The following is a 22,227-nucleotide window of genomic DNA, read 5'->3' on the forward strand; positions in this document are numbered from 1 at the left end:
GATCTGTCACACAACCATGCACAGGTACGTTCCTTATAGGAAGAGTGTATTTTTAACTACACCATGCTACATAAGGCCACTTTCATACACGTGTACAGTGTACTAATGAGAGAGTCCTCTGCACCCCTCGCCCACCTGCCTTTGCTCATAGGTTAGGTATTGCTAACTGCACGAGCTGACTGTGAGCTCCTGGTGGCCAGTGCTGCTGCTGCTCCTGCTGCAGATACCTGGTGATTGAGTGACGCTATTGTGCCTTATTTGTAACCTCCAAAGTATTTAATAATGCGAATTATCAGATATTGGGCATAGTAGCACATACCTTGAGTCCCAGCATAGGGAGCCAGGTGAAGCTCTTGTGTGGCAAGGCTGGCCTGGTCACTGTCTAGTTCCAGGCCTACCACGGTTCCTTCCTCCCCACCTCCCTCCATCCTGACAAACTTAGTTAGCTATAGACATAACTGGGGAGAACACCATGTTCACTATTGATTTGGATTATTTATTAACTACTTGGTATTACTACTGTCTGGGAAAGTTACCTATACTTAGCACTGTGGTGAGTTTGTCTTCATGATTTCAACATAGCTTTACAGTTCTAAAAAGTAAATGGCTGTTTTTTGACACAGGATCGTTGGTAGCTCAGGCTAGCCTCAAAATTGAGATCTCTTTCCTCCACCTCCCAGTGCTGGGAATATAAGCATACATCACTCCGCCCAGCTCAAACTGTTTTCAGTTATGATGTCTTTTTTCTAATACTGATAATTGCAATTAAGCATGGAGTTCCTTATAAGTGCGTAGGATAAACCTGGCATGGTGTGGTGAGAAGGTCAGGAACCCAACAGCTGGTCTACATGAGACTGCCTAAAAAAATAAGAACTTAAGGTGCCAGCAAATAAATATTGTCTCCCAGCTGACAAGTAGACTTTATCATATAGTAGAGAGTGGTGATGATACTTTGAAAAGTAAGGAAAAATTACAAATGAAGTTTATTTAAAATGCTGGAAGGGATTTTCACAGGCCCTACATACATATGGTGCACTTAACAGATGCAGGCGAAATACTCATACATGTAAATAAAGTAGTTACTGATGGATGTGATGGCCCACGCCTTTATTGTCAGCACTCTGAACACAGAGGCAGGAGGATCTCAGTGAGTTTGAGGCCAGCCTCATCTACATGGCTCTAGGACAGAAGGGGCTGTGCAAAGAGACCCTGGCTTAAAGTGAGCAAACTGAAGAATTGCTGAGAGATTGCGGGCACTGTGCCATGGGACAGTTCTTGCCTAGTGTATTCAGTTCTCTGATGTGGTTATGAAGACGTGCACACTGTCAAGTGGGAAAATACATATGCCCGGGCCACATGCAATAAGTATGTTAACATCAGGATAGTGGCTGCTACCAGGTAGAGCCTGGAAATAGTATATAGATGATAATAGTGTTGCATTTGGTTGTTTCTTTTTGTTCTTGTTTTTTAATAGGACTTCTGTAATGACAAAAACTATATTTCAGAAGAAACAAGAGTACTTCTGTTAACAGGAAAGGTATTACATACTTTTTGCTTGGGATTTTGTTTGCTGTGTATTATGTCTGCTCTATGTCTCCAGATTTACAGGGATGCGCTATAGGTTTCTACAGCATCTGTGTTCTCAGATACTTCTCATAATCCTCGCCAGTCTTAGCAGCTGTGAAAAGCTCACATTTACTTAAAAATCCTAGTATAGATTTTCATAAGTAATAGAATAAGTAAATAATAAAGGCAAATAATTTCAAGTACTAATATGATAGGTAGATGAATTTCATAAAAATAAGGCGATGTGAGGTTATACACCCAGTAGTCTACTTCTAAGGTAATGCACCACTAATGTCTGTGTATTTTAAAGGCATTGTTTATCTTAATTAAGAGAGCAGAGATTAAAAAAGAGATAGCAACTATTGCCTCATTACTAAGTGAAGGCAATGTATACGCCTTTGCTTTTATTAAAAGAATCAAACACATTTTTTTAAAGTTTTCATTTCTAATAACCCTGCGAGAGAACAACCTTTGCCTTTACAGTGAAGCAGCGCACACCTTAGCTGCCTTTACGTGTTCCATTGCCTGAGATAAAGTGCTATGTGCATTGTTTTTGCAGCCAAAGCCTACTGGAGTGCTAGGCACAGTAAACAAGCCTTTGTCAGCGACAGGAAGGAAGCCTTACGTTAGAAGCACTGGCCCCGAGACTGGAAGCAACGTTAATGCCAGTTCAGAGCTGAGTCCTTCAGCCGGAAGTCGTTCAAGGCAATTTATTTTCTATCGATACATTTTGTTCTCTGGCTCACTTGCTTGGCTTACGCTTTAACTAGGTTCTAAGGGCTTGTGTAGAAGTGGTGTAAAATACTATGTATGTGTTTTAGGATTTTTCTTATGATGAGACAGGCTCTCACCGCGTACCTCTTTCTAGTCATGTGGTCTAGGCTGGCCTCAGACTCACCTTGCTCTGCATCTGCTTCCCGGTGTGTTTCCCCACATCTGCCTAAAGAGTGCTTGATGAGACAGTGTCTTTGTGTATAGTCAGGCTTTGTGCTATAGACTCCTGCCTCAGCCTCTGGACTACTGGAATTATAAACCCAAATACCACATAGCATAGCACACACCAAAAATACAGAGTAAATTCTAGTACAGCTATGGCTTAAACCTCTGGGGGCTTAATACCTCCCAGGCCAGTGGATCCGTAGTAAAATGATCGATCAGTAATTAAAATTGCTTATTCTATTTCTACTTTGAATTCTCCTTTCCCTACGGGATAATGCTTAGAGTGGTTTCTTGAGAATCTTTTTGTCGATTGGTTTTAGGCAGTGGTTTATCTCTTACGTTGTTAACATTGAATAGAAGTAGTGTAATAAAGTAGATGAAATGAAAAGACCTTGGTTTTGCCGGGCGTGGTGGCCACACCTTTAATCCCAGCACTCGGGAGGCAGAGGCAGGTGGATCGCTGTGAGTTCGAGGCCAGCCTGGTCTACAGAGTGAGTCCAGGACAGCCAAGGGTACACAGAGAAGCCCTATCTCAAACCCCCCCTCCCAAAAAAAAGAAAAAGAAAAGAAAAGACATTGGTTTTATTTTTAATTGTTTTGTCTGTTTTTCCACTAGGGAACAAAGTTCAGAAGCATCAGAAACTGGAGTTAGTGAAAATGAGGAGAATCCTGTGAGAATAATTTCTGTCACACCTGTGAAGAATATCGATACTGTAAAGAATAAAGTAAGTGTTACTCCTTTGCTGCTGGTGCTGGGGACTGAGGCTGGCAGGTGTAGAGCTGCAGCAGTGGCGCAGCAGTTAAGTGCCCTTGACCTTCACAGGACCCGAGTTCATTCGTCTACATGACAGACGGTAGTGTGAAGGAGTCCACCTTGTTGAGGCAAAGTATCTTTTTGTTTGTGATGCTCACCTTCCTCCAGGCTGGCTGGCCTCTGAGCTCTGGCCTGTTCACCTCTGTCTACTTCCCAATTGAGGGTTATAAATGCTTGATATTAAGTATGGCTTTCCTGCATATGTTCTGAGGATTGGACCCATTTCCAGCCAGCACATTTATACACCTGAGTCACCTCCCTAGTCTGTCTTTGTGGGCTTACTCATTATGTGTCTAAGTATGTATGTATGTGCAGGTAACTTGCAGTTTCGGAGATGGAACCCTGAGGGCTTGGATTTACAGTTGCTATGAGCCAATCAGGGGGGCACTGGGCATGAATTGAGTCCTCGGCAAAAATAGTAACCCCCACCTCCCAATTTTCATTCTGTTTTTAAGACTTAATCTTGGTTTATGTATGACTGTTTGGCTGCATATATGTCAGTTTGCCAAGTGCCTACAGAAGCCAGAGGAGGCTGTTGGTTCCTCTGGAACTAGAGTTTCAGATAGTTGTAAGCTAAAATGTGGGGTCTGAGAACTGCTCCCAGGTCATGTGCAAGAGTACTAAATGCTTTTAGGCACTAAGCCAACTCTTTGAGCCCCCTCCTTACCAGTATCTTAACCGGGAAGACAGCAGTGAAGCAGAATAGTAGCAGACAAGTTTGATCTGTCTGTAGCTCTGGCTGGGCCGCTCACTGGCTTGAGATTGATTTAGATTGCCTCACGTCTGTAACATCCCATTTACTTGGCTAGTGAAGTTACTAACTCATCTCAGTAAGAATAGCTTGAAACAGAATCACTGCCGAAATTCTTGCAATACTGCATGAAGCAGTAGGTATGCTTATTGTGGGATCACCGTACAGAATTAATAGGCTGGGCATAAAGAAACTTGAGGTCCATACACTGCTACAGACATTGAGCTGTATATGCGTAGGATAATTGGATGTAGTGCGTTCATGGGGCCTTGTGACGTCACTGTTCTCTACCTAAAACTAAGTGACTATTCTACTCATTGGCTTCCTTCCTTCTTTCCTTCCTTCCTTCCTTCTTTCCTTCCTTCCTTCCTTCCTTCTTTTCTTCCTTCCTTCCTTCCTTCCTTCTTTCCTTCCTTCCTTCCTCTGTGTGTGTGTGTGTGTGTGTGTGTGTGTGTGTGTGTGTGTGGCTGCTGAAGGAAGACAGAAGAAAGACAGGGTGTGAGATTTCGTGGAGTTGGAGCTTTTTCTTTGTTTGTAGTCTTCTCAGTCCTGATTGGTGCTGCTCATGGCAGTGTGTCTGAGCTTGCTCACATGGTGGCACATGCCTTTAATCCCAGCACTCGGGAGGCAGAGGCAGGCGGATCGCTGTGAGTTCAAGGCCAGCCTGGTCTACAAGGTGAGTCCAGGACAGCCAAGGCTACACAGAGAGACCCTGTCTCGAAAAGCCAAAAAAAAAAAAAAAAAAAAAAAAGCTCACATGGTCTCATGTGGAGACGTAAAGAGCTGCGAGCCCGTCTTCTCCCCAGCCTTTGGCCCATACGCTCTTTGTGCCTCCTCTTCTGTGGTGAGCCCCTAACCTCCGTAGTGTGTGTGAGAGTGGACTAAAGCGTACACCCCGTTTAGGGATAAGCACTCTATCAACAGCCACTCACTGAGCTTATTATATGCCCTCACACAACTGAGGTAGGCTCCAGACTCAGTCCTTATCCTCTGAGAGCTTTCTTTTCTAGTGGCATGTAAGCAATTAATCAGAAACCCTGGCATCCAAACTTCATGAAAGCTCCAGTCCTCGGAGAGACCTGGAGCAGGCTAGAGAACCAAAGAGGATTCCCAGTGCTCTCCGCAGCTCCACATGCGGGAATTGGATCTACATACACAGACACAAAATTAGAACATCAGTTTATTTCTTTAAATTCAAATCTTTTCTAGTATACTCAGACATTTAAGGGAGTTTTGTTTACAAATTTTTTTGTACTCTTTTAGGAAATTAATTCTGATCAGCCCACCCAAGGCAATATCAGCAGTGACCGAGGAAAAAAGAGAATTGTAACAGCAGCGGGTGCTGAGAACATCCAACAAAAACCAGATGAAATAATAGATGAGTCAGCCCCTCCTGCCCCTTCAAAACCCAGGAGAGGGCGTCGCCCCAAATCTGAATCTCAGGGCAATGCAACCAAAAATGATGATCTAAATAAACCCATTAGCAAGGGCAGGAAGAGAGCTGCAGGCAGCCAGGAGGGCCCTGGGGGTCTGGAAGCAGGTAACGCCAAAGCACCCAAGCTACAAGATGGAGCCAAAAAGGCGGCGGCAGCAGAGAGACAGATTGACTTACAAAGGTAACGTACCTCATTCATTCCCCCCTTGTGGACAGCGTTAGCCATAGCAAAATGTTTAAAGTGGGATAGCTTCTTGCTCTGAAAGAGCATGCTTCCCCAGGTTACCACTTTCGCACAAGATAGAAAACATTTTCATCATATGTATTGGCACAGTAAATGTACAAAAGGTGACCTAGTGTGATGATGCACACCTGTAATCCTAGCCCGTGGAGGCAGAAGGGGCTTACCAGTTTAAAACCAACCTAGACATGAATGACCTTGTCTCAAAAAAACTAATGTTGGGGGTGGGGATAGTACAGAAATTAAACTTGTTTTTTAAATTATTACTGAAGGAAAATAACATTCTGAACATACTGTGAAATTGATGAACCTTGAGGGCATTATGCTAAGATAAATCTTCAGTCAAGAAAGGACAAGGGGGTGCGTTATTGTTGACAAGCATTGACTGTGTCCTTTTGCGTGCTGGGGCTGCCGCTATCAATCACCTTGTTTGCACCCAGCGGTTAGCAGCCTCTGAGGTTTCTACAGGAATGGCTCTTTGACACTAAAGAGACAGACCTTAGGAGGTTTATAAAGTTTCATTTGAGGGTGCTGGGAAGGTCAGAGTGACAGTTGTTAGACTGTGTGAACATACATAACTTCACCAAATATACTTGCTATATAAAAATCTAAGTTGACTGTTTATTCTCTGGTGCTGAGGAGCAGAATCATTTCAGATTTTGAGTTTTACAATATTTATAGTTTTTCTTGTTTTGTTTCTTGGTTTTTCAAGACATGGTTTCTCTGTGTAGCCTTGCCTGTCCTGGACTCATTTTTTAAACTAGGCTGGCCTCGAACTCAGGGATCTACCTGCCTCTGCCTCCCTAAGTGCTGGGATCCTGGGTGTGTGGCCCCATACCCGGCTGGTTGGCTGGTTTTTTGTTTGGTATATTGGTTTTTGGGTTTTTGAGACAGAGTTTCTCTGTGTAGCCCTGGCTGTCCTCACTTTATGGGCCATGCTGGCCTGAGTTCCGCCAGCCTCTCATTCCCAAGTGCTGAGATTAAAGGGCTGTGCTAACCATGGCTGGAAGGTCTCACTGCACACCAGGCCGGCCTTGTCCTGGAGCTCACCTTGTAGTCCAACCTGACATTTAAGTCTTGACAGTCTTCCTGCTTTGGCCTCTCAGGTGCTGGGGTAATAGACGTGAGCCACCTTGCTGCTTAGGTGTTTATTCACAATCTGAGAATCTCAGTTGACAGTGTTTGCCTGTCATGCGTGACATCCCGGGCTTTTTTCCCAGCACATTCTAAACTTGGATGTGATAGCACAGAAATGCAAGATCAAACATTGCCTGGCTTGAGGCCAGTCTGGGCTATAAAATAAGACTCAAAAAACAAGGACGGAAGGAAATTTCCTACAGTATTTTTATTATATCTGTATTCTTCTGTTTTATCGCTTAAGATGAGGTGTGTAAATTTCTGTTTACTGCACAGGTCAGCCTTTTTGTAGAGCTTCATACTTTTGGTTTTCATATTAGGATGATGTAACCTGTTAGATCCTGTGAGTGAAGCTTGGTGCTGGGCCTGTATATGTGTTTAGTGCATTGAATACAAAGCAATTCTACATGAGAATGTGCTGTCCTTGTTTTAAGGAAGGAAGGCCAGGGAGGCCTTCCATCCCTTTGCTTATATGAATGATGAGGGTAGGAGTAAGCAAACCCAGTCTGACTCCAGTGGTGTAATCCTAAAATATGTGCTTTGAAGATTAAATTGTATTAATCCTACTGCTGGTTATGCTTGTTATTATAAATGCTTTGAGAACATTAACTTGCAAGTTAGTTATTGCAGTTCATCTATGTGAGATCCTTGTCATGAAATGGTATATGTTTGCCTGGTTTTAATAACTATTAGGTAAACATCAAGAATTTAACATAATCACATTTTAAACTAGATTCTGAATGTGTTGCCAACTTCCTTCAGTACATGAAAACACCCCCGCTTTAAGGTTTAGGGAAAAGAACCAAAGGAAAGAAGCAAAGTGGCAAACTTAGAAACCCAGTGATAAGACACAAACAAATGAGATGATGGAGAAAGCTGGTTAGGTTTACCTGTAAAGAGGTGAGTCTCAATTTGGGTGGTGGTCACGACCCCTTTGGCTCCAAAATATTAACATTACAATTCATAACAGTAGCAAAATTACAGTTCTGAAGTTGCAACAAATCATTTCACTATGGGGTCACCACAATATGAGGAACTATGTTAAAGGGTTATAGTATTGGGAAGGGTTAGAACCACTGATGTAAAGGGCACATAGCATAATGGCTAATTTTACATATATGCACACATAATTAGTAACAATGGAAGCAATTGGAAAAGATGTTGTGAGTCTATCAGACGTATATATGGAAAGTGGCCATTGTTTCAAATACATCATCATGTCCACCTTAGTAGCATGCTAACACTCACAGATGTAGATAATCCTTTTCTAAATTAGTTATTTTGAAATATTTTTCTAGCCTCTAAGCATTCAGTATCTTATTAGTTCTCCTTTAGTTGGCATCCCCCCCCCTTTGTTTTAATACTTATTTTTTGAAACAGTGGCTAGCCTCGAAACCGCTGTGTAGACAAGCTTCTAGTCCATAGCACATTGCCTTTCTCTGACTTTCAAACATGATTCACCATGCTAGTTTTCTATTTAGGACAATAAAGTATCTGTCCTTAAATCATTGTATAAGCTAGCATGCCTGAATTTTTCAATTTCCAACCCTCTGTACTCCAAGAGCGCTCCTATTTCCTGGGCTAGCATTGAACTCAAGGATGACCTTCCACTACTTACTATTTTTGTTATTTTCTATTTTGTGTGCATGTGGGGGGGTCCCTGCAGAGGTCAGAAAAGAGTATCCAGTCCTCTGGAGCTGGAGACACAGGCATTTGCTAGCGGCCTGATGTGGATGTGGGGAACTGAACATGGGTCCTCTGGAAGAGCAGGAAGTACCCACAATCTATGAGTCATGTCTTCGGCCATTTCACATTCTCCTGCTTGAGTGTGTACATGAATGCTTGTGTGTGTGCGCACATAGGTCAGAAGAGGGTTTTCCAACAATGCTCTCTGTAAATGTGGACCAGTATGTGCCCTGTTCTCATTTTAGTCTGCATTTAAAAGACCTTGTACTTTGAGAAAGCTCTCTCCCGTCGCCTGGAACATTCCTAAGAATCAGCTGCTAGTGCTGTTGTCAGATAAGGCACCAGGACCTTTTTTTTGGGGGGGGGGGTGCGGGCAGGGGTTCGAGACAGGGTTTCTCTGTATCCCTGGCTGTCCTGGACTCGCTTTGTAGACCAGGCTGGCCTTGAACTCATAGCGGTCCACCTGCCTCTGCCTCCCGAGTGCTGGGATTAAAGGCGTGTGCCACCACTTTGCCCGGCTTGGCACCAGGATCTTAACAGCTGGAATTTGTCTTGGCTCTAAGTTTTGTTGCCTGAATGATGTTTCGTTAGGTTACTTGAATGAATTTTCTGTTGTGTGCTGGAACTATTAGCTAAAGGCAAGCTAGGTTCTGCATTAAAAGTCGTATTGTGGGCTGAAGAAGTGGCTCAGCGGTTAAGAGCACTGCCTGCTCTTCCACAGGTCCTGAGTTCAATTCCCAGCACCCACATGGTGGCTCACAGCCATCTATAATGTGATCTGATGCATACTGTATACATAATAAATAAAACCTTTTTAATAAAAAAAAAAGAAAGAAATTAGTGTTGTGCATTCAGGTCAGCCTGAGCTACATGGTGAAACCCTGTCTCAAAAAAGCAAACACAAAAGCCAGTGAAGGTGGCACACGCCTTTACTCCCAGCACCTGAGAGGTAGAGGTAGGCAGGATCTCTGTGAGTTGAAAGCCAGCTAGTAATCAGACTTCTTTTTTAAAAATTCAGAAACAGGGACTGGTGAAGATGACTCAGTCTGTAGCGGCACTTGCTGACAACTCTGCCAAGTTCTGACCCCAGATAGTGGAGAGAGGACTAACTATAATGTTGGCGCCTGCACAGATGTACCCCCACAGCAATGTAATACATTATTAGATTTTATTTTTTTTATGTGTATGAATGTTTTGCCTGCATGTATGTGTGTACTACATGGCATGCCTGGTTCTTGCAGAGGCCAGGAAAGGGTGTTGTTCCCTGAGGCTGGAGTTACAGACAGCTGTGAACACTCATTTAGGTTCTGGAACTTGAACAAGGTGGATCCTCAAAACAATCCGTGTTCTTATTCATTGAATCATCACTCCAACCCCTATAATAGGTTTTAAAACATAAAAATGAAAGACAAATATAAAGAAAAAATACTACGAAGTACCAGTGGTTCTTAAAATGTTTAGCTTACAGTGAAGTCCACAGGCTTCCATTAAGGAAGAAATTATTAGTAAGCGTCAGGTGTGGTGTCTCAGTGGATGCTTGCTTGGCGTTCACAGAGGTCTGGACTTGATCCCCCGCATTAAATTAGGTGGCACATGCCCGTGATCCTCCCACAGGAAGGCAGAGTAGCACAAGTTCAAGGTCGTTTGAATGGATTTTGAGGCTGCATTACCTGTTAGACAGGTAAGAGAGTGGGTGAACAATCTTAAAATTCAGGGGTTGGCCGCTCTGTGGTGGCGTACGCCTTTAATCCCAGCACTCAGGAGGCGGAGGCAGGCGGATCCCTGTGATTTCGAGGCCAGCCTGGTCTACAAAGTGAGTCCAGGACAGCCAAGGCTACACCAAGAAATGCTGCCTCAAAACAACTGGGCCCCCCCCCCCCGCAAAAAAATTTGGGGTTTACAGGAAATTTTAACCTAAAGAGAGTATCTTTTGATAGCGGATGACAGTTTTCTGTAGACCGAGTCTGGCCTTGCGTGCTTAGCGTAGGGTCTTGGAAGTTGAAAGATCTGGAATTTTGGACTTTCTTAAGCAGGACTGATTTACTGGTTTTGCTTTGCAACGAGAAGTTGTCATAAGAGGTAAGCAACTGTTTATTGGATACAGGGTTGCCAACTAGGACCCCAGTCTGGCTTTGAAGTTACTGTCAAGCTTCAGCATACTGAATATGCAGATTGTAGGCCTGTGGTACCGTGCCCATCGTACATAATTAGTTTGATATAAATATACTTTTCAATGACAAGTAAATTTTTTTAAAAAATCAAAATAGCATTAGCATTTTCCTTTTGGGACATGGACTGGATGGAGTCTAGCCATTTTTTGCTGTGATTCATCTCTTAAGCCAGTATGAGAGCAGCCAGGAGCTCTGTAGATTCAGGAGCAGCAGGCAGCATCCACAGGGCCCTTGAACAACATAGCATTCATTACTCTGTAAGCCTCTGTGAATTCTTATGGTGAATTCGCCTTTTAGCATTCTATCTTTGTGAAGTTAATGGGTTTAGGATTGTTCTGGGTGAGCTTGGTTTTTTTTTTTTCCCCCGAGACAGGGTTTCTCTGTGTAGCCCGGGGTGTCCTGGACTCACTTTGTAAACCAAGCTGTCCTCAAACTCACATAGATCTACCAGCCTGTGCCTCCAAAGTGCTGGGATTAAAGGCCTGACTGTTGTTTTTCAACAGAGGACTTCTCTGAGTAGCATTGCTCGGTTTGTAGACCAGACTGGCCTTGAACACACACACAGATCTGCCTGCCTCTTCCTCCTAAGTGCTGGGATTACAGGTGTGCATTGCTGTGCCTGAATAAGGCATTCTTTATACTGACTAAAAATATGAAGATATGAGGGAGCATTGATCACGCAAGTGCAGAGCTCTGTGTGCCAATCCTTGCACTACATATCCATCTGTGTCACCAACAAATGAATACCTAACCCTAAATTAAACAACCACAGCTAATCAGAAGATAACTGCTCCTCTCAGGGAAAAAAACAAATCCCCATCAGGGTATGTTTATCTCCATGCCCCATAGTTCATTTATGAAATATTTGGTTACTTTTGTCCAAAAGAGAAACTAGAGCACCGCCCCTGTCCCATGTGGTTAGGGATCTATTACTCAGCAGTTAAGAGACTTAAACTGCATTTTCCTTCTGTTGTGTTTTGAGTTTTAGGGGATGAGGTTGGTTGTTCTTGTTAGGTGTTTTGAATTCTAAATTGTGTTTGCTTGCAGAATCCAGAAATCAAGACTTTGTTATTTTAAACTTACTGTCTAATATCTAGTAGTTTTCGTCATTATTTGAGATGAATGGCTTTAGCACTATAAACAGATCAGCGCTGACCACAACTCTGTGTAGGAAAGCGGAAACTTCCATGTTGGCGTGTCGAATTTATGTAGCTTGCCTGTCAATTCCCTAACCTTAGTTAAGTCCCAGGTGACAGAAGCAAAGTTTTATTTCGCAACTTCAGATGGTGAGTGCCAGAGCCCACCCTGTGCATGGCTCTGCTGGGCTGCTCCTTCGCTGTCTTCTAACTTTGTGTTCTTCTGTTCTCAAGGTAAAAGGAGAAGTCGAGGCCAAACAGAAGCAGATTTCTGGTTCTGTGGAAACTTGGATTCAAATGTTCCTAAACAGATAACGAAGCTCACTTCAAATACACACTTTCTGCCTTGAAAACTGAAAGAAGCTAGCCTTTTCTTTGTACACAGCCACAATCCTTTGGTGGAAATGTGCAGCAGAGACTCCAGAGAGGCTCAGAGCGTCTCTGTTCTCCCCTCCCCCAGACTTTTCCTGTGAAAAGTCAATAATTAAGCAAATTGCTTAACATTTGGTTCCAGTTCCTGCATATCTGGAGCTTAAGGCATAATAACCATTGTTTCTATGCTACAGTTTTCACTTCAGAGAGAGGAGTAGGGTGTCCTCGCGGTGACACTGAGAACTCATCCACCCTAGACCCAAGAACCCCACACCACACAGCAAAAGCAGGTGTCTACTGAACTGAGTTTTTACAAGAGAGCAGATGACATATTTCTTTGTTTTCCTTTTGGAAACTTCTGTATTAATCTTTCTGCCTGTCTACTTTTCTGCAAAAAATGAGATGTACAGATTTCTGTTCCCTGCTATGAAAAGTAATGTCGTGGCAATTTTATAAATGTTGCTTTCTGATTTTTATCAGAATGAGAAAATAATTAAAATTATTATTGATTTGCAAGTAGTAAACACTTCATATTATGATTTGTCCCATTTTAGTTTAATATAATTTGCAATAAATGTACATATTGTTTCATAAGGCATATCACTTAAAAATGGTTTTTACTCCTATAATTATGTTGGAATATTTGGGATTTTAAGGGAGTAAAGACTATTATCCAGGATTTGGTATTATAACTTTGGTCATCAGATTTTTATTATTAATGTAAAAAAAAAAAGGTTGGTTTCATTTTTTAGGGTTTGTTTTGCTTTGTTTTTTAGTAATGGATGTAGATGGACACTGGCAGCTTCGTGAGGAAACTGAGATGTGCAGGGTTGCTGTCACCTTCTAGCAGCATGCTGTTGAGAAATTAGCATTATTTTTGTCTGATAATTGGGGTTCAAATTATTTTAATTTTATAGACAACTGTTACATCAATATTATGTTCCTTGGCATTCATGTTCATCATAGATCATGTGTACACTATTTGTGTGCACGCAATCATTTAATTTTGCATAAAATAAATGCTTCTAGATGTCTATGGAAGTCTTATGTTTTTATCATGCTTTACTTTCTTAGGAATTTTTATATGAAAGGGCTAAAATCACAGAGAAGGACATGACCACAGCCAGCTCTCCTTTACCTATGTAAAATAGCGATTATACCTCAAGAGCTCCGTTTTATAGTGACTGTAAATACAGAGATAATCAAGGCACTTGCAAGAGTGACGAGAAGCTTGAAATTAATTTTATTATCTTCAGAATTGTTGCCTGTCTACACTGTTTCCACTTGGGTTGTCCCCTGGGTCCTAGCGGGATGCGCTGCTATATTTACATTGTCACTTGGTCTTGATGGGGTATGTAAAATCACTGAAATGTCACATTTTTCCCAGAATGAAATTCGCTGACAGTATATGTCATTTAAGTTCTCATAGATAATTGAGAGTTGGCTATAAATTGAGTGAAAGAAAGATGGGCTTCTTTTAAGTATTTTACATGTCCATGTTTAGGTATCAGAAGATGGCTAGAGAACAGTGGATGCCAGTGGTAGAAACACTATTTCTAAATGGGCATAGAAGCCCGACTCTTGCTGTTGCCTCTTCAGAATCCTTTGGAAAGTATAAAGTGTTGCCTCCAATCCGCTGACAGCATCTATGCACACAGCTCAGTCGGGCCCCTCACTCAATCAGTGGTATATTCTATTTAGAACAAGTTGGAATTAGGGCCACCGGTGTGTCACCAACAGAACTTCATTGCTAGAATCCAGTGAACTGTATGTCAAGCAGCCAGTCACAAGGTGCAAGAAGGAAAGGTTTCCTAGGTGCAGGATACACAGAGCCACTTTGCTTCCGTTATGGCTCCTCGGGACACTTAGGTCTGTTGCTCATGGTGCAGGTCTCTGGCACTAAGGGAGGAGAGAGTACAGTGTCAAGGATGAAGTGCGTGGAGAGCGACTTGTTTACTGGAATTATGTCCAGGTTTTCTTTGAAAATGTAAAATCTCTCAGAGAAATACAACACAAAAGTGCAGACTTATATTTGAGAATCAATGTTAACCCTCTGTGTCTAGTTTGAAGCTTCTTGTATTTGTCTAAAACTACAAGCCAGAATTTTGTATCTCCTTTGATAAAAGTGTGTATAATGTAAAGTAGTTTTGCATATTCTTGTGCTGCACATGGGCTGGATTTTTAGAATTTTTTTAAAAGACTTTAAGCAGAACCTTGTAATTTGTGTAAATGACAAGTGTAAAATCCTTCCATAAAATGCTTAAAAATATGCACTGTTTCAAATAAAACCAAGAAATGCAGCATTATATAGACGTGTGGAACCCTGAATATTCATATCCCCACGTACACATCTATCTCTTCAAGCCTCTGATGCAGCTGACTGAAACAGGAAATACAAAACTAATTCTGATGTATCTCTGTGAAATTTTTAAATCTATTCTTTAACCTAAGAACTTAAAAGTCATCTTTGTTTTCTGCTGTTCTGTGGTAAAGGTGCCACAAGTGGTGGATGTAATTTATTATGTGGAGTGAGCAGATGACGTGCTGTGTGGAGGAAGAGATGGGCAAAGTGAGAGGTAAGACAAGCAGCCATCAGCCTGACTTTATATTTATTAGTACGCACTGCTCTGCCTGCTTGTACCCTGCAGGCCAGAAGAGGCATCAGATGACATCATAGATGGTTGTGAGCCACCATGTGGTTGCTGGGAATTGAACTCAGGACCTCTGGAAAAGCAGTCAGTGCTCTTAACCTGAGCCACCTCTCCAGCCCTATATTTTACTTTTAATATGTTAAAATATATCTGATGACCCCCATAGTTGGCTCCTTGATAGTCATGATTTCTATAACTCGGTCATAAAAACTAAAGGTAAAGAATATTCGGGGGCGGCGGGAGGTGCACTTCGACTGAATTTTTTAAATCACGAGTCCCTAAATAGTGCAGTGTAAGAAAGTAGTATGTAGCCGGGCATGGTGGCGCACGCCTTTAATACCAGCACTCAGGAGGCAGGGGCAGGCGGATCACTGTGAGTTCAAGGCCAACCTGGTCTACAAAGCGAGTCCAGGACAGCCAAGGCTAACACAGAGAGACTCTGTCTTGAAAAAAGAAAATAGTATGTAGTATGTCATTAGCAATCTCAGAATGAACAACAGGGAAGAACTGATACTAGTCTTCTGTGACCACTGCTCCCTTTCATATGGGCCTTGAACTTGGAACATAAGGCACTCCCTAATTTCCCCAAAAGTGGGTCTTACGGTCCAAAAAATACAGTACAAAGGGTAGCCCTCAACCAATCTCTATACAGAGGGACAAGTGTATTGACCAGACGTCTCTACCAGCTCTGACAGTTAAACTTGTTGGCTGCTCAGGTAATGTGGTTATTGGGGTGCTGAACCTTCAGTCATATATCCCCCCTTTTCAGAAATGTTTTAATTTATGAGCATTTTGATTGCATGCACACATGTGCAACACAAGCATGTCTGGTCCCCTGCATGTCTGGAGGTTATAAAGAGTGTTGGATTCCTGCAACTGGAGCAGATTGTGAGCCGGGGCTGGGAATCAAACCAAGGTCCTCTGCAATCTCTCAATCTCTAAACGCACTTCAACACCCCCAGCCCCATGTAGTTGATTTTTTTTAAATGCAGTGCCTTATGCCCAAGTTGTCTTTGAACCCCCCATGTGTTTGGGGTGAGCTTGGACACTAAATCCTCCTCCCCCCACCCTAGTCCTGCATTTATACCTGCAAACCAGTTTCAAGTTGGTGAGTGCGGGCATGCGCACATGCACCCACACCAGGATAACGGTTGGTTGTCTTCCGTCTTGCATCAAATTCTACCTTAAATGTAATGTCTCATTTCTCAGGTGGGTGAACCAAGATGATGATCAGGATTTGAGGTGGCCTATTTCCAGATCGTGTTCCCTTATCAACAAAACCTGTTGATAAATAGCAGCCTTTCTCCCCTTGGCACCCAGCTGCTCATGACATTATCTAGCAAAAAAAGTATTATATTTCCAAACAAAGTCCATTCTCTTTGTCAACAGCTCTATATTCATTGTTTCTGAAGGAGCTTGAAAGAGAACTAGTTAGAAGTTGTCAGTACAAGGTCAGGATGGGTGGTATCCAGTACACACTGGCTCATGCCATCAATCCCAGGAGGCTGAGGCAGGGTGGCCTTGTTTGGGGGTTTTTGGTTGGAGACAGGAATTCTCTGTGCAGCCTTGGCCATCCTGGACTGGATTTGTAGATCAGGGTGGGCTCACAACAACCTGCTTCCTCTGCCTTCCCGAGTACTGGGATTAAAGGTGTATGCAGCCATGCCTGCCTTGTACTGCCAGTTCTTGCCTTCCACGCCAGTTAATGCTAGCACAGTGCTGTACCTGCAAAGTCTACCTGACAACCTCTTGCTTTCTCATATTGTCATGTCTGGTCCAGCCTCAAACTGGAGGGCAGCACTCAGGGCTCCTGGACAGCTGCCACCACAGACCTCACTTTACTCCCAGAAATGGCCGTCTTCTAACTCTTTTCCTTTGCATAGTCTCTCCATTCAGGTACCCCCAAAAATACATCTGGAAATACTTTGTGCTGACACTATAGCTGGGAATAAGTTAGAAATGTTTTATAATCAAGCCAGTCATGCTAACACAGATCTGGAATCCCAGCACTCTGCTCAAGAGGCCAAGACAGCTTTTTCAAAACAAGAGGTACTCTGCATCCAAAGCTTGTTATTTTCTGTAGGCAAGAAATGGTGTTTTATTTTCAAAATTTTCCCCAGACAAGTTTTTTGATTATTACCAATATTGTGAAACAAAATGTGCTTTTAAACGCTATGCTGGTAAAGGGCCCTTTATTTGCTTGAGATAGGCTCTTGATGTGGCCCAGGCTGCCCTGTGTTCAGTACTTTTTTCTTAGGTGTGCACTTGGTTATTTTGTCTATGTAGTATGCCTGGCTTTGGATGTAGGTAAATTTCAGGGAAGTTATTATTTTAGGTTTTCTTCTCACTGTACTGATTTGTGGTCATTAATATTTTCAAAAGTCTGGTGAACATTTCTTTTGCATAACTATCTTTCTCCTTTTCTTGGAGCTGAAGACTGAGTCCAAATATTTACAGATGCCTGCCAACTTAACAGCACATACCTACTGTTTGGCATGTCCTTGTGTGTTGGTTGCTTTTGAGGGCCCTTGGTTAATTCTGGAGTCATGAATAGTCTCTAGTTTCTCACCAAATCCCTTTGAGCAATGATCTCCCTGAGGTGTAGCTGCTAGCAGTGTAGAAGCCGACTAGGGGATGAGGATACAGCGCAGATGGTAAAGTGTATGCTTCGCATATGGGAGGTATGAATCCTATACTCAGCACCACTGCAGCTCCAGTGCTGAAGAAGCAGGAACAAGTGGATTCCTGGGGCTTGATGGCCACCTCCTATATCCCAGTCTTCATTCTGGTTTCTGAGAAACATTCAGTGTTAATGTCTGGTGCCCATAGACAAAATATGTACCCACAAATATGCATACCAACCAGGGCCCTCATTTTCATAGTGTTAACATGATCTCTGAACACGGTCTGTCTGTCTCAAGACAGGGTAAGATCTAAATCCTCTACTGTCAGCCCGCATTCCAGCCCTGCTCCTGAAGTAGCTGACCCAACCCTGTCCATCTCCACCCAGTTCATTTCAAAGAACACGTATCAGTTTTTTTTTAAAATTGAATTATCTATGTGACACCATGACCACCATACTTGGGAGTTCAGATATTTAATCCATGCAGCAGTTTGTAAGGGGAAAACTCAGAATCTACATACCTAGCCAGTCATTAGGCTCACTGCATAGCTAGCCAACTGTTTAAGGCGCCCTCATAGGACTGCACGCTGTGGGTGGAGTAGGAATAGTACTGATGAAGTAACAGAAGCTCCCCAAGTCTGAAGCTAGCCTGGTTATTATGGTAAGTTCTAGGCCAGTCTAGGCTATGAAGTGAACCCTTGTTAAAAGGGAGTAAAAATAAACATTAGCAACTATACAGGTTCAGATAAAGCCGAGCAGGCAAATTCTAGGTTATGTTTATTTAGTTGAGCACATTTCGCTGATAAAGTTTGTCTCAACAGCATTGTGCTAGTCCTGACAAGGGTACCAACAGAATACATCAAAGATGGGCCAGGTACAGAGTGTGGCCTCCTGTAAAACCCACACTCCGTGACCAATGCACTGTTAATATCGGTGAGGACAGGTATGGCATATGAGCCATTGTTGGAACCAGAACACCAGTTGCTGTTTTGTTTAGGTCTTTGTATAACTTCAGGCTATGGGTTTTCACATCTATCCTGGGGTGAGGATGGAGGCCAGACTCAATTTTGAGAAAGGATAAGACAGCAAAACCAAAAAGGACTTTTTGTTACATCTTGTGGTGTTCTGGGTTGCTTTGTTTTACTTTTCAAAGAGACTTATGCTTTACATGTCCCTCCCTAGCCTGAACTCCTGGTGATTATCCTAGCTCAACCTCCTGAATGCTAGGCTGGGAAGTTCCCTCGTGCTCCCAAGGATGACACACTCAGCTGCCTGGTCACCCCTTCATCTCTCTGCCTGTCCTCACTGTCTGACTGACTTACTCCTTGCTCCAATTGAAGTCACTTTTTCTCCATCCCAGTTCCACTTGGAAACAACTGTCCTTTATAAAGAGATGACAACAATATGGGAACTGGGAATGGTTCCGGTGGTGAGTGCTTGCTTGGTGAACAGGAGGATCTCAGCCTGAGTACCAGAACCTCATTAAATCTTTTTTTTAAAGGGGGGAGAGGGCTAGAGAGATGGCTCAGCAGTTAAGAGCACTGACTGCTCTCCCAGAGGTCATGAGTTCAATTCCCAGCAACCACATGGTAACTCCCAACCATCCACAATGAGATCTGGTGCCCTCTTCTGGCCTGCAGGTGTACATACAAGCAGAACACTGTATACTTAATAAATATTAAAAAACAACAAATATTTTAAAAGATCATTTCTAGACTTTTAAAAAATCTTTTAAAGGGGGGGGGGGGAGGTAGTGTGGACACATAACTGTAATCCCAACATGTGGGATGAAGCCGGTTAGCATCAAGATAATGAAGACCAGGCTGGCGTCTAACTCAAGGTGCTGGGATTAAAGATTTGTCAGAACTGCCCTCTGTGGTGGTGCCAGCACAGGTCTTTAATCCCAGCACTCAGGAGGCAGCCACAGGCAGATCTCTAGGAGTCTGAGGTCACCTTAGTCTGTAGAGTACCAGGACAGCCAGTACTAGAAAGAGAAACTCCTGTCTCCAAAACAAAGGGAGACCAGGAGCATCCTCTTACTTCCATAGGTGCACTCACATGCACACTCACATCAAATGCAAAACTAGTTTCAATTACCAGTATCAGTTTCAATTCACAGGAGGTACCATGCTTTTTTCCTCAGATCTTGTTTTAAAAAATGCTCTTGCTTCAGGCCTCTTGAGCACTGAAATACACAACACTGGCTCCCTATTACTGATGTACCGAAGGAGGTTATTTGCTATTCAGATAGCAAATAGATGTGTAGTATTAATTTAAAAAAAAAAAAAAAAAAAAAAAAAGAAACAATCACTTTAGAATAACCCCTCGCACTTTTTCTCCAGAAGATCTCTCACCAACTCAAAGCAGTCCTCCTGCCTCAGCCTTCTATGTGCCAGGATTACAGGTGTGCATCACTATTCTCAGTCCTAGGGGCTCAAGTACATTAAGTGCTCCACCAGTGGGCAGAGTACTCCTACCCTACTATAACCCTGTCTTCTCATTACTCAGTGGAGAAGGAATTCTCCTAAGGATCAAAACAAATGCCAGATGCTTCCCGCCCTTTGAACTTGACCTTACTCTGAGCGGAAAGTTTGCTTTGTCACACTTAAGATGCAGCCTTGACTTAGGAAAAAACACTTAACTCCTCACTCCAGTCCATCTCCCAGCGACAGAACAGCCCTGTGTTGTAGTTACAAAATCCTATTTGGAGCGGTTGCTGGTGATAGCTGTTCTTGCATTCCTGTGGGTTGAAATTTAGTTAGAAAAGTGAGCTAAGTTCCCCCATCCTATGTTTTATCATGTTATCAGGTCAATCACTGGCAGCCAGGTTACGGTCCAGTGATTACATGGGTGGTTCCACCGTGTTGCTTGAGGACCCAGCCTTGAGGCTCACGCGTTGGACTAGTGTTCTACCATGAAGATGTACTCTAGTCCCCATCGATGACATCCTCTTTGCCAAGCCAAAACTACTTTCAAATAAGCCACACTGTTGTCATTTTGGCCTTAAACACAAAGGAATGTTGGTGTTGGCATCCAGGTCTGTGTCGGCGCTTTACCAGGATTACTCCTTTAAGCTTATTAAAGCATGGCGTCCAGGAGCCCCAGGTTGCCTGGAGTCCCTGATGCTGGCCCAGGTGCTGAGAGGGAAAACGTGTGGCCATAAATGGATAGCTCCACTATTTCACCTCATTTTACAAATAAGGCAAAACCCTGGGTACTTACCTTGATGAAGAAGAGAGGCAGAGACCCTTTTGGTTATAGGGTCTGTGTAGCTTGGCCAGCCTCCGATCTGTCTTTACTCTCCGCCTGCTGAGTGCTGAAATCATGTGGCATTACCAAACTTGGCACTAAGATTAGAACCCAGGATATGCCAACACCATCCAAAAGTGTGCATGTATGGAAACTGAATAGTGGTGTCTTACCCACCAACAAATAAGCAGGTGTGACTAGAAACCTAACCCTTTCTAAACCAGAATTCCAATTCACAGAGCTTGCTGGCACACACAGCACCACTGCTAAGACTGTTGAGGGCTACCTGCGTCGTCAGTAACTTGTCCAGAAATCAGACCCAGAAATAACATATAAAACATGTGCCAGGGGAGAAACATGCATGCATTTATTTTTAAATTCCCAATAAGGGGGAAAATTCAACATCTTTAAAAATGTGTTTATTTTTTAAAAATTCAGTTGTATACAAAAGTGTTTCGTAGTTTTTAATTCTCAAGACAAACCCCCAACCCTCCCCCGCAGCCCACCCTGCTCCAGTGACGTTTCTGGTAACCAGCCCATTTTCCCCTTACAGGAAGTTAATGGCTCAGAATAAACCCTCCCACAGAATTTCCCATCACTAACAAACTGTTTAAGAGCTAAAGAAGCTAACAAGCAAGGTTCTTCCCCAGTGAGGTTAATGAACATCCCTATAATGGCAGTAACTTCCAGCAGACACCACAACAAAGCACCATCAATTGCTGAAAGCTAAAAAATAGATATTTTCAATAATATTTCATTTTCTATTGGAAAAGTCTTTAAATTACATTAAATAAGTCTCTTTTCCCCCAAAGAAATTGTCTATCTTTTATTAATGATGCCTGTAAAAAGCAGGTGACAGTAAGCAGGCGCAATTAGTAAGAGCACAGCGCAGTGACTTGATCCACTGCCTCAGAAGCAAACACATCTGTGCCACACCCGATCACAGAGAGCAGCCTGCTCCAGTTAACCAAGTCAAAGCTGACTCAAGCACCACAGCTTCTGGTGCTGACCCTTAGGCTTAGGAGGTTCTAGCAGTGTAAGACAGCAGCAACAGAATGTGACGGGCCAGGGAGACACCGGCACTCCCGACCTTATGCCGTGCATGTGTCTGTACTCTGCTGCAACAGTGCCAACAGAGTGTATCACAACATGTGTAGGCAAGAAGTCATGCTTGAGAAAAGGCTATATTCAACAGTGAGAGCTTCGAGTCACCTTCTCAGTGACATCAACAGGCTGATGGTGCACATTTACTTAAACAGGTACTGAAAGATGGAAATGTAACTATTAAACATCAAGTCCTTGGAACTAGAAAAGCAATTAATACAGAACCACTTTGTCAAAGTCCATGAAATAAAGTAAACTGTGAACAAGCACCTTCCTTTTTCCTATCTACACACTAATTCCATCTATGTACAATACACCTGACTCCACTGTCCTCTGGCCAAATCCATCTTAA

The 22,227-nt window shown here is 42.9% G+C and overlaps 1 protein-coding gene across 3 annotated transcripts in view; it reads left to right on the plus strand.

The window, feature by feature from the left end:
* Positions 1 to 13,284, plus strand: part of PDS5A (PDS5 cohesin associated factor A) — a 95,995-nt gene extending 82,711 nt beyond the window's left edge. For all 3 annotated transcript variants that reach the window (XM_084797585.1, XM_084797586.1, XM_084797587.1), the window contains exons 29-33: positions 1,475 to 1,537; positions 2,126 to 2,271; positions 3,122 to 3,230; positions 5,334 to 5,686; positions 12,111 to 13,284. In XM_084797585.1, the coding sequence (XP_084653711.1) occupies positions 1,475 to 1,537; positions 2,126 to 2,271; positions 3,122 to 3,230; positions 5,334 to 5,686; positions 12,111 to 12,114 (675 nt within the window). In that variant the 3' untranslated portion in view covers positions 12,115 to 13,284. The remainder of the gene's footprint in view (positions 1 to 1,474; positions 1,538 to 2,125; positions 2,272 to 3,121; positions 3,231 to 5,333; positions 5,687 to 12,110) is intronic.
* Positions 13,285 to 22,227: the final 8,943 nt, after the last annotated feature.

The sequence above is a fragment of the Acomys minous genome (genome assembly GCF_964271855.1).
Source record: "Acomys minous genome assembly, chromosome: 10".
Lineage (NCBI taxonomy): Eukaryota > Metazoa > Chordata > Mammalia > Rodentia > Muridae > Acomys > Acomys minous.